The sequence below is a fragment of the Medicago truncatula genome, chromosome 2 (genome assembly GCF_003473485.1).
Source record: "Medicago truncatula cultivar Jemalong A17 chromosome 2, MtrunA17r5.0-ANR, whole genome shotgun sequence".
NCBI classification, from domain to species: Eukaryota; Viridiplantae; Streptophyta; class Magnoliopsida; order Fabales; family Fabaceae; genus Medicago; species Medicago truncatula.
In genome coordinates, this window is record NC_053043.1 from 22,409,213 (window position 1) to 22,428,701 (window position 19,489).

Here is a 19,489-nt window from a genome sequence, read left to right on the forward strand (position 1 = left end):
TGAAGATATGGGTACCTAAATCTGATTTGATTAAAACTGCAGGTATGCTTAAGGGCAAAAGAGAAATAAAGGTCCTGGTACCTAGACAGTGGGTGTTCAAGACATATGACAGGAGAAAAAGATTTGTACCTCACCATTACAATGAAGGATGGAGGAGAAGTGAAGTTTGGTGGCAACCAAACTGGAAAGATCATTGGTACAGGTACCATTAGTAATTCCTCCATTTCAATTAATAATGTTTGGCTTATAGATGGTCTGAAGCATAACCTATTGAGCATCAGTCAATTTTGTGACAATGGGTATGATGTTATGTTCAGTAAGACCAACTGCACTTTAGTCAACAGGGATGACAAATCCATTACCTTTAAGGGAAAGAGAGTTGAGAATGTCTATAAGATTAATTTCTCTGATCTGACTGATTAGAAGGTAGTTTGCCTTCTGTCAATGAATGATAAAAAGTGGGTATGGCATAGAAGGTTGGTACATGCTAATTGGAGGTTAATCTCTAAAATCAGCAAGTTACAACTTGTCAAAGGTTTGCCTAACATTGATTATCATTCAGATGCACTCTGTGGTGCATGTCAGAAAGGAAAAATTGTTAAAACTTCTTTCAAATCCAAAGACATTGTATCAACCTCCAGACCCTTAGAGTTACTTCATATTGATCTTTTTGGACCAGTTAACACTGCATCCTTATATGAAAGTAAATATGGATTGGTCATTGTTGATGATTACAGCAGATGGACTTGGGTAAAATTCCTAAGAAGTAAAGATTATGCATGTGAAGTGTTTAGCAGCTTCTGCACTCAAATACAGTCTGAAAAAGAACTGAAATTTTTGAAAGTCAGAAGTGATCATGGTGGAGAATTTGAAAATGAGCCATTTGAATCTTTTTGTGAAAAACATGGAATTGTCCATGAATTCTCTTATCCTAGAACTCCACAACAAAATGGGGTTGTAGAAAGAAAGAACAGAACTTTACAAGAAATGGCCAGAACCATGATCCATGAAAACAATTTAGCTAAACATTTTTGGGTAGAAGTAGTTAATACTTCACGTTATATCCAAAATAGGATCTATATCAGACCTATGATGAATAAAACTGCATATGAACTCTTCAAAGGAAGAAGACCAAATATTTCTTACTTTCGTCAGTTTGGATGTACCTGTTACATTCTAAACACTAAAGACTATCTAAAGAAATTTGATGCCAAGGCTCAAAGAGGAATCTTTTTAGGTTACTCTGAAAGATCAAAGGCTTACAGAGTGTATAATTCAGAAACACTTCGTGTTGAAGAATCTATGCATGTTAAATTTGATGATAGAGAGCCTGGAAGTAAAACTCCAGAGCAAGTTGAAAGTAATGCAAGTACAAATGATTCTGAAGATGCATCAGAATCTGATAAACTTCTGATACCGAAAAGAATCCAGAAGCTGAGTTAAGTCCAGAAGCTGTATCCAATCCAGAAGTTGAACCAAATCCAGAAGCACAAGATGACAATGCTTCTGAAGATAATCAAGATAACTCTCAGCATGAAGTTCATTCAAAATTCAAGTACAAATCTTCACATCCTGAGGAGCTAATCATTGGAAGCAAAGATAGTCCTACAAGTACAAGATCTCATTTCAGACAAGAAGAATCTATGATAGGATTGCTGTCAATAATTGAGCCAAAAACTGTTGAAGAAGCTCTCTCAGATGAAGGATGGATTTTAGCTATGCAAGAAGAGCTAAACCAATTTCAAAGAAATGATGTGTGAGATTTGGTACCCAAACCTTGTCAGAAGAACATTATTGGAACAAAATGGGTATTCAGAAACAAGCTGAATGAACAACGAGAGGTAACCAGAAACAAAGCCAGACTTGTTGCACAAGGATACAGTCAACAAGAAGGCATTGACTACACTGAAGCATTTGCTCCAGTTGCAAGATTGGAAGCAATCAGGTTACTTCTATCCCATGCAGTTAATCATGGTTTAATATTATATCAAATGGATGTCAAGAGCGCCTTTCTTAATGGTGTCATTGAAGAAGAAGTGTATGTCAAACAACCTCCTGGGTTTGAGGATCTTAAGAATCCTGACCATGTTTACAAACTTAAGAAATCACTATATGGCTTGAAACAAGCTCCTAGAGCTTGGTATGACAGACTAAGTAATTTCTTAATCAAAAATGATTTTCAGAGAGGACAAGTTGACACAACACTCTCCAGAAAGACTCTTGAGAAAGACATTCTGATTGTGCAAATATATGTTGATGATATAATATTTGGTTTTACTAATGCATCTCTTTGCAAGGAATTTTCTAAGTTAATGCAAGGAATTTGTGTCTGATTAAGATTTGCTTGCCTTTGAATAAGAAGTTTGGTTCTGAAGTGTGTTCAGAAGCTATGGTCCATCAGAAGCTCTTTACTGAGGTTCTGAGGAAAATGTGCTTCTGAAGATTACGTCAGCACTAAAACTTCAGAAGCTGTGTTCTTTACTTCTGAATAGCAGGGATAGTGGGATCGTTGGCAGTTACGTTTTAGTAACACCTGTCCAACTAACCTAAGTTTTTAGTCTGAAAAGTATCTGACGTGGTGTATTTGTATTGGAGTATAACAAAAAGGGCAATGATGTTTTATATACTTTTAAACGTACTTACACGCGCCCCCAACTGTCATTAATGTTATGTTTGTTTGTTCCCTTTTGAATTGCAAACGTTTTTACTAAAAACACTTAGACAAACACACACTACTCACTTCACAACCAACACTCTTGTTTTCTAACCTTCTTTGCGAAGTAAGCGCATTTCTTCTAAAACCCTAGAAACCCTTTTCACCTTCAATCAAATCATGGCTTCTTCAAGCTCGGTTCCTTCTATCAGAATCAACACCAACGAATCATATGTTCTAAAGGAAAGAACTATGACTGTACCCTTGGACAGATTGGATGTTCAAGTGGAATCTTCCATCAATTTTGGTTCTCTGAAAAGGAATGGAATGGATATCTTTAATTACTTCACCTCTCAACACATGACTCAGTACATCAGCATGTTGAATGGACCATCCTACATGAATCTGGTAAAAGACTTCTAGGTAAGAGAAGAAGTGTTTGATAAGAAAGATGCTGAAGAAGAAGAAATGAAGATGGTAAAGGAGAACCCTAAGCTTAAGGGTAAATCAAGAACTGAAATGGGTTTGAAACCGTTTAAAGGGACTGAAATAAGATCCGCTGTGATGGGAATGGAGATCACCATCACTGCAGATATTATTAGCAGAGTATGCAGATGTGAAAACACTGGCTTATATCAGGTGGATGTTGTTAAAGACCAGTGGGATGACAAGATTAATGCTGTTCTGTATCAAGGAACTGCTAAGGGAAAATCTGCTAAGTTATCTCCAATTCATAGGCTTCTGAAGAAAATTCTTTCAGAATGTATTTTCCAGAAGGGAGGAGGTACAAATGCTCCTTCTTTGGATCACAAGGTTGTTCTATATTGCCTTGCAACCTACCAAAGAATAAATCTGCCTAAGTACATCTTACATCACATGTGCTGGGCATTGAGGGAAAGCCAAAGAATTGGAAGGAGACAGATTCCCTTTGGAAGGCTTCTTTCTGAGATCTTTGTTCAAGGAAAGCTTCTGAGATATCTCAAGGATACAGGAGTATCTTCAGATGAAGAGCTGGGAACAGTTGTTGGAAAGATAATAAATGAAAAGACTCTGAGGTCAATGCAGCTAGTCAAGAATCTTGTTACTTCTGAAGAGGATTTGACTATCAAAACTGTACAATCAGACCTAATGACGGATTTCCCCTCTATCTCAAAAGAGGATAATCCTGAGGTTCTGTACCAGTTCATCAAAGCTCACTTCAATGAAACTGGAACAATCATCAGCTATGCATCCATTCCTGACAAGATGGGAGGAGCACCTCTCAAGGTTAAAGGGAAGAGATCAAAGAAGGCTGAGAAGGAGACTGTTCCAGCACCAAAATCCAAGAGAGCTAAATCTGTAAAGGCTGAAGGCTCAACCATTGCTGCTTCTGATGAAGTAATTCAGAAGAAAAGAAACAAAGAGCCAGAAGTTCAAGATGCTGCCAGAGAAGCTGCTCTTCAAACCATCAGAACTAAAAGAGCTAAAGGTGAAAGAAGTGTTCAGGAGCGTATGAAGGAAGCTGCTTAACAGTTGAGAAATGAAGAAGAGGATCCAAATGTGGTAAAAGCTAAGACAACTGTGTCTTTGGAGATGCCCTGCTTCAGAGTCTTAGATGAGCAAAAACAGATGGCTAAAGAAGTTGCTGCAGCTGAATTAGCTAAAAGAAAGCACATGAAAGAACTCTACAGAAAGCAGAGAGATGAACAGCTCAAAGCTGCTGGGTATGTTCTGGATGCTGAGAAAGCTGCTGAGATTGCTGCTCTGGCTGCTGAGATTGAAGAACAAATAGTCAAGGAAGGAACTGAATTGTTAAAAGGAGCTCTGAAAGCCAATAATGTTTCAGAAGCAATTCCTTCAGAACCAGCATCAGAAGCTGCTAAGTCAGAAGCTGTTAGATCAGAAGCTCAGCCTTCAGGTAATTCTTCAGATCCAAAAGCTAACATCAAAATTCAGACTCCTAACCCTCCATCTTCACCCTCATCCTCATCATCTTCCACTGACTCAGATGACATTCCTCTGAGTCAGCACATCAAAGAGTGTCTACCAAACCTAAATTCATCTAAACCAACAACCACCAAAACCTTTGATTTTGAACAGATGCAAATCAACTTGTCTAAACAGAGGATAAAAATCTTTGAGAATTTGAATTTGCCTGCTGATCATTTTCTCCAACCAATTGTCATCCAACCTTTAAACATACAACACCCAGAACCACAAAAAGCCTCTGAAGTAGCTTCAAAAGCAGTCACTTCAGAAGACCCCCAACAACAACAACAACATGAAACCTCAACTCTTCACAACCTAGAAAAGCATTTAGGAGGTGAAATGCAACCAACCCCCACAAAGGCCTCTAAAACAGTCCCTGAAAAGACTGTCTTAGAAAATCAACAATCAACTTCTCAACCTGAAACCTCAACCATTCCTGAACAGAATGCTTCTAAACAAAGTGTTCCTGAACAATCTGTTCCTGAACAAACCTTTCCTGAACCAGCATCTCCTGACCAAACACAAACCAACCTAGATAACCAAACTGAGAATCCTACCCAAACACCAACTCTCAATGAAACTATTCCTCAACAGCATAACACTTCTGACCAACGATCTTCATCACACACAACTTTCAACCAAGAAGCCATCCCAGATACCATTCTTGAGTCTGAATTCATTGATGAAGAGCTTCAAAGGATCAGTGATGAAATTCAAGGACTTATTCTTCTCAGAAAAGTTCCTATGCTTTCAATTCACTATGAAGATTAATGGATGGATCTGAAAGCTGGACTTGTTGATCTGCTGGATCAGATTAGTGCTAAATGCATATCAACTCAAGCTGCAGTGCTCAAGAAGCATCTGGAAGATCTTCATCAAACTGAAACAGAGAGAGAGAGAGAGAAAGGCTCTCCTATTCTGATAGTTGATGCTCCTTTCTTTCCAGAAAGTGACTACGTCTCAAGAGCTGAAAGAATTCTTCAAGGGATGAAAAGGAGGCTTAAGGCTAAGGATGAAGAAGTTCAGAAGGTTAAGCAGAAGTCTGATACTCTGGAAGAAGTTGTGAACAAGCAAGCAGAAGAGTTGAAGAATCAGTCTGAGCAAATCAAGCTTCTGATGGAACAAGTTTCTAAACTAGCCAAACCTTAGTTGCACACCATTTTTTTGTTGCTTGTTTAGATTCTGTTGTCATTTAGTAATAACTTGCTCTGATTCTGTATCTCAGCTTGCTAATTTTGTATCATTCTTATGCTTCTGTAACAATTTCTGATTTATCATTAAATGCTTTGTTATTCATATTCAGTTTGCCTAGTTACTTACCTTTGCTTTATTTTATTGTATTTTGGCTCTGATACTCTTTCTTTTGTTTTATTTACGTTTTGTTGATGACAAAAGGGGGAGTAGCTGTATAGTATTTTTAGGCTCTGAGCCCCATTAAATTAACTTGATTAAGTTAAATTTTTGCTCTGAACCATTCTTCTAATTTTTTTTTAATACTTTTGAAAGTTTATCAATTACATTTGTGCGTATTTTATTGAAATTTAATTAACGAGTATAGAACTTAGGGGGAGCTTACAAACCTCACCTTAAAGATCTATTAGACTTAGGGGGAGCTTACAAACCTCATACCTAGTAGTCAACTTGTTAATTAGATCAACAACAATTGAACATTTTTTTAAATACTATTGTTTGTCATCATCAAAAAGGGGGAGATTGTTGGAACAAAATGTGTTTCACAATAAACCTAAATAAGTTTTGATGATAACAAGGTATTAAAAATTGTGAATTGGTTATTGCTAATATTTGTTCAAGTGTACAGGACCATATGCAAATTTATTCAATTTCAATAGGTCTTGGAAGAACAATGGAGAGAAAACGAAAGCTAAAGCATCTGAAGAAAACTGCGTCTGAAGCTAAAGTGCTTCTGAACTAACAAGCGCCTCTGAAGTGATGACGTCATCAGAAGCAGAAGTTCATCAGAAGCAGAAGTCCATCAAAAGCAGAAGTCCATCAAAAGAATATTTCATCAGAAGCTATATCATCACCAGAAGCTACATTTGATCAGTTTATTTTAAACTGAAGTTTCAATGAAGCTGTTTCTCGTTTCAACCTCGTCTAAAAGAACGAAGAATTGAAAGGGAGGTATCAACGGTCATTTGAAGAAGCACTGGGTGCTTGTCCTTCATTGAAGAGTTGACAAAGTACAAGTGTACAACCACTACCTCTACTACTCTGTTTTTGTCTACGCTACAAGACAAGACAACAGCTCTGCCTGCAGAAATGTTCCTTCAAGATAGGAATGGATTTGAACTTGATCCTTCATAGGACAACATCCAAATCAAGTAAAAGATTACTGGTGGATGATCAAGGAACTCAACGACTCTTTAGACGTGCTAAGGAATCTCAACGTCTCTCTGCTCACCTCTATATAAAGGAGTATAGACTTGAAGATTGACAAGAGACAACATACAAGTTAAAAGCGCCTAAACTCTGTCAAATTTGATTCTATAAAGCACTGTGAATTTCTGCACTGATTTGATATATCTTAGAAATTCTTAAGTCTAGAGTCTTTATTGCATTATATTGTGAACACCACTGGTTGTATATCCAGTGTTCAATCTCAAACATTTTTTGTGTAATTTTGTTTGATTAGAAGACTCTTGCTTTAGTGCTTGAGCATTAGAAGACTCTTGCTTTAGTGCTTGAGCATTGGAAGTCTCTTGCCTGTGTGCTTGAGCATTTGTGAAGTCTCATACTTAGAGAGTATTGAGCATTTGTAATCTGTGGATTATTTCTTAGTGGAAATCTCCTTGGAAGTGCAAGGGGGACTGGACTACTTCCGGTTTGTGGAAGGAACCAGGATAATTGCTTGTGTCTCTCTTTCTTCTCTCTACTCTTTTTTATTCCGCTGCATATTTGATTATGAACATCACATCAGAAGCATTCCTAACCAGCTTCTGAAGTGTTATCAGAAGAAGAATTTTTAGAGAAAAAGAAAACACAATTCAACCCCCCCTTCTTGTGTTTTTCTCACCTTCATAATAAACATATCTATTAATCAGAAACACAACAACAACCAATCAAACAGCATAAAGATAGTAATACAACTGTTACTCGACATAACTCGACTCGACTACTTGGCCGGACGGACCGACCTGCTCTGATCCCAATTGTAACACCCCGTTTTCCCAACTTAAAAATTTCAAACATATAATCAGAGTATATCATCACATAAATGGGATATAACACTTCTTAGAACATCAAAGAGATAGATAACTAATTATCCTCATCAACATAATAGCAGCGAAATTAAATTCAACATCATAAATAGTCTTTCGCACAAAGGTCTCTTCGTAAATGTCTCATAAAAATCCAATCTTAAAAACATAGTCACAAATCTTCACAAACAATACGTAAGGAATAGAAAAGCAATAACAAAGTTCTCATCCCGTTACATATCAGAGCACCTAAGACACACGAGAGAGAAAGCTCACACGACATCAACTATTCTTGGTTACCTGCAAGTTACTCATACGAAGAGCAACATTTCCAAGCAAAAGGGGTGATATTTCACAAAACAATAATATTAAGCATATAATTCAACAATTATATTTAACAACATTAAATCATTATAATATTCATCATAGATAATAACATATCATAATTCACTTCATTAATAGTTCATATAAAGAATCACAGCTTTAAACAATTTCATGATTTAACAACTCAACAACTGGATAACTTGACAACTTGACTATGCCACTTAATCTTCTAATCATGCATGTGGTACCAATCCAGGGCATTAAGCCCCCAACGTATTTGAGCGTAAATAGGCTCCCAGGGCATCAAGCCCTCAACTTTGAAATGCTAATGCATGGACTCGACCTCTTAAACATCGTAAATCGATAACCTCTTATATAATCCAATAATTTGGAACCTCATTATCTTAATCAACTTAGATCGACTCATGCAGCTTAGTTAAATAACAACAGCAACATAACAGTATACAAAAACAGCATGACATAATAATATCAACTGCAAGTCAACAACGTCTCAATTATTCACATATAATTCAAGTAATACATATATAATCATATCACAATATAACAACACCAAATGGTAATCAACATCTTAAAACATCATTTATACATATAACACTTCCTCAATCATGGACAATATCGTATTCACAAAAATATACATACATATACTAATTCATCAATCATATTCAATTATTCACTGTCACCTACGTGCAGTAATTTGACCATAACTCAATTTTTATAAATCCTTTTGAAGTCAAACCAACGGCATTACAAAGCTAACATCCATACCTACAACTTTCGTGTTTACAGCTAAGACCAATTCGGTACCAATAAATACCAGTTTTGATTTCAAATTCGGATAAAGTTGTGCTGAAATTCATAAAAATTCACTATGACCTACGTGCAGTAATATGACCATAACGCAAGTTCTATAAATTTTTTTGACGTCCGACCAACGGCATTAGAAAGCTAACATCCATACCTACAACTTTTGTGTTTACACCTAAGACCAATTTTGTACCAATCAATACCAGTTTTCATTTCAAATTCGGACAAAGTTGTGCTGATATTCATAAAAATTCACTATGACCTACGTGCAGTAATTTGACCATAACTCAAGTTCTATAAATCGTTTTGATGTCAGACCAACGACATTAGAATGCTAACATCCATACCTACAACTTTCGTGTTTACACCTAAGACCAATTCTAGAAAACCTATATTATTCAACTTCACTTTCATTCAAAATCATCACTCTTAACCCTAATTCTCAAATTCTCAAAAACTAAACCTACAACATGTTAAATACAATTTTCAGAATCATAGACTCAAGATTATTGAATGTTAGTCCCACCCTTGCCTTAAGAAATCGATTGCAAGGTTCTCTTCTCGTTCCTCTTCTTCTCTAGGTTTTCTCCCTTTTTCTCCAAGAACTGGTTGTACGTGCGTAATGTTTTCTACACCTAGGCCTCTCCTATTTATATATCTCCATCTATCTTATCTTATTTCTCTTTCTCCCCCCAAACTCTCTAAAATCTCATAATAACCCCTAAACTCAATATTCTATTCTAATATATATATATATATATAAAATATTTCTACAACAAATAACAAATATTTCTACAACAATTTATATATATTTCTACAACAAATAACATATATATTTCACTAAAAAATATTAACATATAACCTAACAAAATATCACTCATCTAATTTCCAAAACAGCCTCCACAACTTAATCTTATTTTACTTTCAAATCCTATTCCATTAAATAATAAAATAATTCACTTAATAAATCACATAATCATATAAATATATCATAAACTTATTAAAACAATCAAATAAATTAAATAATTCAAATAGGGTGTTACAACTCTACCCCCCTTAAAAGAATTTCGTCCTCGAAATTCAAAGCACCCAAGAAAAGGAATTCAATTATTGCCTAACCATCTTAAACCATATATAGCCAAATAGAAACTTCAACAAAACATGTAAACCACATCAAAGTTAGTCAATCAAACATGATCACATAATAAACATATCTATTAATCACAAACACAACAACAACCAATCAAACATCATAAAGATAGTAATACAACTGTTACTCGACACAACTCGACTCGACTACTTGGCCGGATGGACCGACCTGCTCTGATACCAATTGTAACACCCCGTTTTCCCAACTTAAAAATTTCAAACATATAATCAGAGTATATCATCACATAAATGGGATATCACACTTCTTAGAACATAAAAGAGATAATTAACTAATTATCCTCATCAACATAATAGCAGCGGAATTAAATTCAACATCATAAATAGTCTTTGGCACTACGGCCTCTACGTAAATGTCTCATAAAAATCCAATCTTAAAAACATAGTCATAAATATTCAAAAACAATACGTAAGGAATAGAAAAGCAATAACATAGTTCCCATCATGTTACGTGTCAGAGCACCTAAGACACACGAGAGAGAAAGCTCACACGACATCAACTATTCTTGGTTACCTGCAAGTTACTCATACGAAGAGCAACATTTCCAAGAAGAAGGGGTGAGATTTCACAAAACAATAATATTAAGCATATAATTCAACAATTATATTTAACAACATTAAATCATCATAATATTCATCATAGATAATAACATATCATAATTCACTTTGTCATACCCTAAATTTTGACCTAAGGTCCCACGGACATGCGTCGTTTGACTCCGATCGATCTCATGTTTTTTCAGTGAAAATTCGGCAGGGAGTTATTTTAAAATACCTCATTTTTTATTCCGAGTCGGACCCTCTTCTCTCTTTATTTTCTCTTTATTTCATTATTTAATTTCCATCTTCTATTAGTTCTAATTTTAATTTTGATTTTTAAAGGGGTTACTTTTTTTATATATTTAATAGTTTATTTTCTGTTTTTGTCCAATAATGTCAATTAGTCTGAAAAATTCCAGCAAGGGTCCAAAAATATTTTTTTCGTACGCCTTATATTCAGGCAGAAGGCAGGGTCAAACTTTTGTTTCCAAATCCGGTAACACGGTTGTTGCCTCTGCAAGTTGCTTCCTTTTTTCTCTTCAACCCTAATACTATAAAATCAAACCTGCAAAAACACAGAAAGGAGAAGAAAAAACGATAGACTTCTTCAGCCGCAGTCATCATCATCCAAAACCCTAATTTCATTCCCCTTTCCAATTTCCAGAATCAAATCCAAAAAAAATCATAAAAAAGATATCGTGAACAATTCATGAATGTTCATCCACGAATTTCCCATAAACCACAAATTCACCAGAAACTCACAAACCAGAAAAAATCATATAACGCCCAAATATTGCCAGAAATCATGAATAATAGGGAGAACATCTAATTTCAAACTCAAAATTTTTCATCACTAACAACAACGAGTCCGAATCTGTTCATCATCACCAAAGTTCAATTTCGATCCGTTTTTTGCTTCAAGCTCATAAACAACACAACAGGTTCGTGGAATATTCAGAAGAGGGAAGAAGTTTTCTGATTCTGACATAGCAAGCAGTAGATCGAAGTTTTCTCGTCTACATTTGCTCTTTCTCCGATTCAATCTGAGGTAAATCTTCGCTTACTTATTTATCATGTAAATCTGTTCGTTCTTGATGTTTGGTGAATATTTTTTTTTGCTGTTTGGTTTGTTCTTTTGTTCGGTTCTAAAATTGTAGATCTAGATTTTATAAGATAGAATTTGAAAAAGATAAGGTCAGATTCGTGTTTAAAACCAAAAAGGATATCTAAATATGTAAAAAGATTTGAAAACGGAGAAGTTTCATTTTTCCGGTGCGGCGGCGCCGCCCTGTTGGGCCGGCAAACCACCGCACCGGAGCGGCGTAGCTCGCCGGAGAAGATGAAGATCATCTTCTCTTTTTTCCAGATTTTTTAGAGAGAGGAGAGAGCTTTATGTGGAAAATAGAGAGAAGAGAGAGAATGAGACTTTAAAAAATGACTAGAAAATGGTTCACAACATATATATACTCCTTCTAAACCGAACCGCCCCTTTCCGGTCCAACCCAGTAACCCGAACCGAACCGTTTTTTTGCTTAAGCCCAATTGCTTTTAAAATTCACTACAGTTCTGCACCCCTTTCACTTACAAAAATTTACAAAAATATATTTTACTTTGTGTTAATCATTTATTTACTGCTTTTTTATTATTGTTACAGTATATTTGTATTAGTATTTTGAATCATCTCATGCATGTTTAATTTTTGTCATCTTATTTTGTCGTTATTATTTTTAGTGTGTACTTAGGAAATTGATGTAATTTATTTTGCGCGTTTAATTTCTTGCTATTATATTTCTCTGGAGACCATAGAATGTATCTAGGAATTGATGTAATAATGTAGGTAACACAAACACCGACACTTGCACCGACAATACCACAATTTATTTACTGCTTTCCGCTCGTTTTTTTTCGCCGTTACCTTAGTTTTTACCGTTAGTTTAGAAAAATCATTTTCCCAAAAAATCAAATATGCAAAACTTCAAAAATATTTTCTTAATAAATCTTGGTTTGTAACCCAAGTGTTTTTTCCTTTTATTTTCTTAATCAAATGCTTAAATTGAATTAATATTCATATTGGACCTGATTTTCTTGTAATTAAAATTTGACCAACCTCATCTTATTTTTCTCTCATGCCTTGAGGCCTCTTATCCCTTCTTAAAACCATTTTCTAAAATTTAAAATCAACCAACCCACCAAAAAAAAACTTTTTAGGTGAACTACATTGATTTTGATCCCTTTTCTTTAAGGGTATGTAGGCATAGGATTTTTATCCTTCCAAATCAAATAAAAAAAAAAACCAAAAACATACTTCTTCTCCCTCCATTCTTTCACTTAGAGTTTCCTACGGAATACCGTAGACGCTTAGGGTGCTAGCACCTTCCCTTCGCGTAACCAACCCCCGAATCCAAAGTCTCGATGAGGGTTTTTACTCATTTTTTCTCTTCCCAAAAATAAAAATCGAGAGTTCAAAGATTAAAGATTCAAATCAATTAATGGTTTGATATCCGAAAATCACGAGCACAGAAATGGCGACTTCACTGGGAACTTAGTCTTACGCGGGTTAAACCCACCTTACTTGCTTTTTACTTGTGCTTTATTATTTCTTATGCCTTGTAAATACATGCCTAAATGTTATTGTTTTCACGTGAATGGTGAGATAAGCTCTACACCCGAGCTTGAGGGAAATATAAGATAGGAGTGGTAGACTCATAGTGGCATATCGAGAGTATACTCGTGTCTTGTCACACATGAGATAACCACACTTAGCGGAGGAGCTTGAAGTGATATATGTCGGCGTGTGTTTTCAAGTTTAGACTTTATTACTCTTAAGTTTCCAGTGAAGCTAAGGACCTTTAGTAACCCTTAACCCATCTTGGCCTTTTAGGACGTAGTGCAGTGGCTAATCGGGTGTTTTCTCGAAACTAGTCGACACGCGATACTACACTCAAACGAAACTTTCCTACGGACGTTGTTGGACCGAGTGTTTTCTCGGTATCCGATAATATCCGAAAGTGGTCAAGGACTTTGGGAACTTAGTAGAACCCGTGATACAGGTACATTTGAAACCTTAGTCCTTACCAAATGGTGTTGTCACCCTTGACTCCAACATTGTGGAACTTACCCTCACCATGTATTCTATGTACTTTAGCATTATCATGCATACATGCATTCATCCATAAATATTTTCTCTCATTAAAATATCGAAGGACTTATATAGTTTTTTTGTAAACATCAGAGGATATGGAGGTTGTTGGAAGGAGGACTCATGGGTATAAATTCAAGGTACCGGATGCAGAGAGTCTAGAGAGTTTGAGGAGTTTGACAAAGATGTTGAAAAATTTGGGTCATTTTCGGGATCGGTATGGAAATTTACTCGACATTCTCAAGACAAAGGTGGATGTAATGCTTCTCAATACCTTGGTCCAGTTCTATGATCCGATCTATCATGGCTTCACATTCCCAGACTTTCAGCTTTTCCCAACTCTAGAGGAGTACTCCCATTGGGTCGGTTTACCTGTGCTCGTCGAAGTACCCTTTCATGCCTTTGGACCCTTTCCTAGAATCCCTACCATCGCAAAAGCCCTTCACCTTGAGGTAGCCGACATAAAGGACAAGTTCACCCCCAAAGATGGTCTCCCATGCTTACCCTATAACTTCCTTCACCAAAAGGCCACCACTTGTTTCGAGAAATCCAAGACCGAAGATTTTGAGTCTATCCTTGCCCTGCTTATCTATGGTATAGTCCTCTTCCCGAAAGTTGACAAGTTTGTCGACATGAATGCTATACGAATTTTCTTAACCCAAAACCCGGTTCCTGTTTTACTCGCTGACACATATTTTGCTATCCATGATCGCACTAGTCAAGGAAAGGGGACCATCGTCTGTTGTGCACCATTACTCCACCGCTGGATTACTTCACACTTACCCCGCCCCAAGATTAGACCAGAACCTATCCCTTGGTCCCAGAAGCTCATGACCTGGACCCCAAGGGACATAGATTGGTTTAACCCTGCTTGTGACTCAGAGTATATCATTGACAGTTGTGGTGATTTCAACAACGTACCTCTTCTTGGTATGCGTGGAGGAATTAGCTATAGCCCGATTCTTGTTAGACGACAGTTTGGGTATTATATGGAGATGAAGCTCGTATACCTCATCCTAGATAGGGATTTCTTCCTCTATAAAAAAGATGATGCGAATCAAAGAGTGCAGTTCGAGAAAGCTTGGTATTCCATTGTCAAGAAAGATAGGAATCAATTAGGAAAGAAATCGGTTATCGCCCATGAAGTCTATGTCCAATGGGTTATCGATCTAGCCAATAAATTGAAGATGCCATACCCACGACAAAGGATTGTAACCTCAACCGTCCCAGCTATACCTTTACCTTTACCTCCTGAGTCCTTAGAAGGGTATCAGAAGCAGTTGGATATCGAAAGGCGTGAGAAGTCCATATGGGAAATGAAGTACCACAGGAAGGAGCAAGAGTATGATACTTTGAAGAACCTTTTGGATCAGAAGATCCTGGCTAATCGCCAGGAAAAAGATGAAAACACTAAGCTGAGCGCCGCTCTCCAAAAGAAGGAGGATTTTCTTGACAAGATTTATCCAGGGAGAAAGAAGAGATGCATGGATCTTTTTTATGGTCCCCATCCTGATTTTGTGGAGTAGTCTACTCTAGAAGCTTGAGAGTTCCCCTTTTGTTTTGTTTTCTTTTTATGTTATTTTCTAGTCTTCTGTTATTTTACTTTGGAGTCTATCCCTTGGCTCGGTCTGTTAAAAGGGAATTATCTTATTTTACTTTGAAAGTCTATCCCTTGGCTTTGTTGTTAGAAAGGGAATTATCTTGTAAACAACTTTGTTTTTTCTTAAATGTTTAGGTTGATATGTTTACACAATTGCTTCTATAGGTCCTTCGATAAAAAAATATATAAAAATTGCATATTTTGGCATATAGCATATCATGTATCATATCGCATTCATAAAAAGTGTTAAAGCCAAGTCTCATACTTTCCTCATTTCTGCGTCAGGAGAAAAGCAAAGGTGGCCCGGCGTATTTAGTACAAACCTACCCGTGTTCACCGTACTCGAGCATACATCAAGAAGAGGATGGCAACTGCTGATCAAGAGAACAATGACCTTAGGGAGGAGGTTAGTAGCCTCAAGGAAAGTATGGAAAAGATAACTGCAATGATGATTGACATGATGGCCGCACAAGCACAAGCCTCTCAAGCAAAAGTTGTGCAGACTGTTCAGGCTGATGTTGAAGTCTCTCAGCCAGCTGGTCCTCCGGTGACCCGACCAATTTCTACTACATCTGTTGGTACTTCGCAGCCCATTCCTACCGGTTCTACTGCAGCTATTAGTACTACACAGCCTTTGGTGACTCAGTTTTCCTCTAGTGATATGACAAACATGTATAATTCAAGGTTTCGTCCTGCTGCCCCTCTTGGTTTTTCTATCCCTCCTCAGTATCATATGCCGCCAGGCTATCCGTGGGGCATGCCACTCGCAACTAATGAAGGTGTTCGTCATAATGCGCCGGAAATGCAGTTCCCTTCGGGTCAGCAACAAACACCGTTTTATCAGCCCGGCCAGCCTTTTCCTCAGGCCACTATGACCTATGCTGGACCCCTTGTTCATGCTGCTCATCAAGAAGAAGAACAAGTTTATCACTCCAATAGTCTGGCCGTTGATGATAGGGTAGGAAATCTGGAAGAAAAGTTTGAGGCGGTGCATAAAGAGTTAAAGACTATCCGCGGTAAAGAAATGTTCAGTCAGAATGTGAATGACCTCTGCTTGGTTCCAGACGTGGTGATACCTCATAAGTTTAAAATGTCGATCTTTGAAAAGTACACGAGGGATACTTTCCCTAAGATGCACTTAGTCGCATATGTCAGAAAGATGATAACTCAAGAAGGATGAACCTCTGCTTATCCACTGTTTCCAGGACAGTTTGGCTGGTCCCGTACATACATGGTACATGAATTTGAAGGGCATCACTACCTTTGAGGAATTGGCCAATGCTTTCATCCAGCAGTACAAATACAACTCTTATCTAGCACCTAACCGGAAAGAACTGCAATCTATGACTCAGGGTGACAAAGAATCTTTCAAGGAATACGCTCAGCGCTTCGTTCAAAAGTCTGCTCAAATCCGGAAGATGCTTGGTTGTGCTTCACAAAAGTTTACCGATATGATAGATATGGGTGTGCGAATTGAAGAATGGGTCCGTAAGGGAAGTGTGAGTAAAGATGGTGTTTCTTCAGGTGGTTCTTCGGGTAGCTCGACAGGTGGTTCATCTAATAGGAAGTTCGGAAATGGGTACCCAAAGAAGAACGCTCAAGAGGTTGGCATGCTGGCCCATGGCGGATCCCAGCCTGTATACCCTAACTACCCCTATGTTGCTAACATTCCACCACCTATTCCAGCTCCACAAAACCCAAACTATCAACTACAAAGGCCTCAAATACCCCATCCATATTATCCACCACTATATCAACCACAACCTTATCAGCCACAACCGTTTTATCAGCAACCATACTATTCCCCACCACCATAGCAACAACAGCCTCGCTCTCGAGCTCAACAACAACAGCCTCGCCCTCAAAGAAACCAATTTCCACCTATCCCCATGACCTATGAAGCCTTGCTACCTTCCTTGCTTGCTAGAGGTCTTGTTCAGACCCTACCACCTCCCCGTTTGCAGAACCCTTTACCCCCGTGGTTCCATGCCGATCGAAATTGTGCCTATCATCAAGGGGCACCGGGACACGACATTGAACACTGTTACCCCCTTAAATAGGCAGTTCAAAAGTTTATTCACAACAAAGATTTATCCTTCACTGACCCTAACCCTGTTGCTCCAAACAATCCTCTGCCACCCTATGGGCCTACTGTTAACATGGTTGAAGATTATCAAGAAGGGGGTCTTGTCACTCGCTCTCAGGATATCAAAACTCCGTTGGTTCCATTACATGTGAAGATGTGTGAGGCAGCTATGTTTAGCCACAATCATAATAATTGTGAGGTATGTTCTGTGGATCCCCGTGGTTGCGCGCAGGTTCAAGATGATGCGCAAGGGCTAATGGATCGAGGAGAGCTGGTTGTCACAAGGGAGGACAAGAGCATCTTTGTTGTAATCCTTGTATTCAAGGATAGTGCGAAACCAATTGGCGGTGTTACTCCGGTGTTCAAGGACAATTCCAAGCCAGTCGTCACTCCTCTTGTGATTTGTGTACCAAGATCCAAGCCGGTTTTCTCTCAAAACGCCATGCCGTATAACTATGAACCTACAAACATGGAGAATGATAAAGAGATACCCTTGAGTCCTTCAACTTCCGTGAGTAACATTTCGGAGAATAGTCAAATTCTGAGAAGTGGATGTATTCTTCATGCTATTGTGCAAGCAAAGAAGAAAGCTCCGGTGATAGAGTCAGTGCCAGTACCAGATCCTAGCAAGGGTAAGAATGTGGGTCAACCTAGTGGAACTGATAATGATGAGATTTTGAAGCTAATCAAGAAAAGTGATTATAAGATAGTGGATCAGTTATTGCAGACTCCATCCAAGATTTCTATCATGTCACCATTGACAAGCTCTGATGCTCATAGGGATGCCTTGATGAAAATGTTGAATCAAGCCTACGTAGACCATGATGTGACTTTGGGTCAATTTGGGAGCATTGTTGGAAATGTGACTGCATGCAACAATCTGAGTTTCAGTGATGAAGATCTACCTGTGGAGGGGAAAAATCATAATATGGTCTTGCATATCTCTATTATGTGCAAAACAGATTCTTTGTCCAATGTCTTGATAGACACCGGTTCTTCCCTCAATGTGATGGCGAAGACAACCTTTGATAAATTGACATATTCAGATGGATTTATTAGGCCTAGTTGCATGTCAGTAAGGGCATTTGATGGATCCAGGAAGACGGTATGGGGAGAAGTAGATTTACCTATCACTATTGGGCCCCAAGAGTTTAAAGTTACATTCCAGATAATGGATATTCAAGCTTCCTACAGCTGTTTACTTGGTAGACCATGGATTCATGAAGCCGTGGCAGTAACATCCACTCTTCATCAAAAGCTAAAGTTTGTAAGTCATGGAAAGCTTGTTACAGTGAGTGGGGAATCAGCTCTTTTGGTTGGCCATTTGTTGTCCTTTTCCTTCATTGGTGGTGAAAGTTCGGATGGAAAATCATTCCAAGGGCTTTCGGTTGAAAGCAGTACTACAAGAGGTGAAACATGCATGGCCTCTCTAAAGGATGCTCAGAGAGTAATTCAAGAAGGAAAAGCGGAAGGTTGGGGGAAGTTAATACAGCTGCCCGAGAACAAGCGCAAAGAAGGTCTGGGTTTCTCTGGCAATAAGCAAGTGGTGTTCGATCCAACTAGGTGGACTTTTCAGAGTGCCAGATTCATCAATGCGCCACCTGAGACTAATGCAATCTTGGAAGATCAATCAGAAGAGGTGGCACCTGACTTTGTGACTCCTGGTGGAAACTGCTGCAATTGGATCAGCGATACCTTTTTCTAAGTAATGTGTTTGTCTTTTTGTTTTTTTTAAGAAAACTCCTTTCGTCCTACCCCAGACGAAAGTGAAATCTTGCAGGGTTTTGTTTTTACTCTGAGTTTGTTTTCAGTATTAATGAAAATTGTCGTTTCTGTCACGGCCGTTATTATGTTTTAGTGCTTTTTCTGGAAAAAAATGGTAATACAAAAAACCAAAAAACTTGTTCTCTTTTTCTTTTAAGAAAACAAAAAAAAAATCAATTTCAAAGGTCCGCATTCACTATTTTAC

The 19,489-nt window shown here is 37.7% G+C and overlaps 1 protein-coding gene across 1 annotated transcript; it reads left to right on the forward strand.

Annotated features, from left to right (window-relative positions):
- Positions 1-17,593: 17,593 nt before the first annotated feature.
- On the forward strand, positions 17,594-19,225 carry LOC120578321 (uncharacterized). The gene has a single exon (XM_039831000.1). It carries the CDS (start codon positions 17,594-17,596, stop codon positions 19,223-19,225), a length of 1,632 nt encoding a protein of 543 aa, XP_039686934.1.
- The last annotated feature ends 264 nt before the right edge of the window (positions 19,226-19,489 follow it).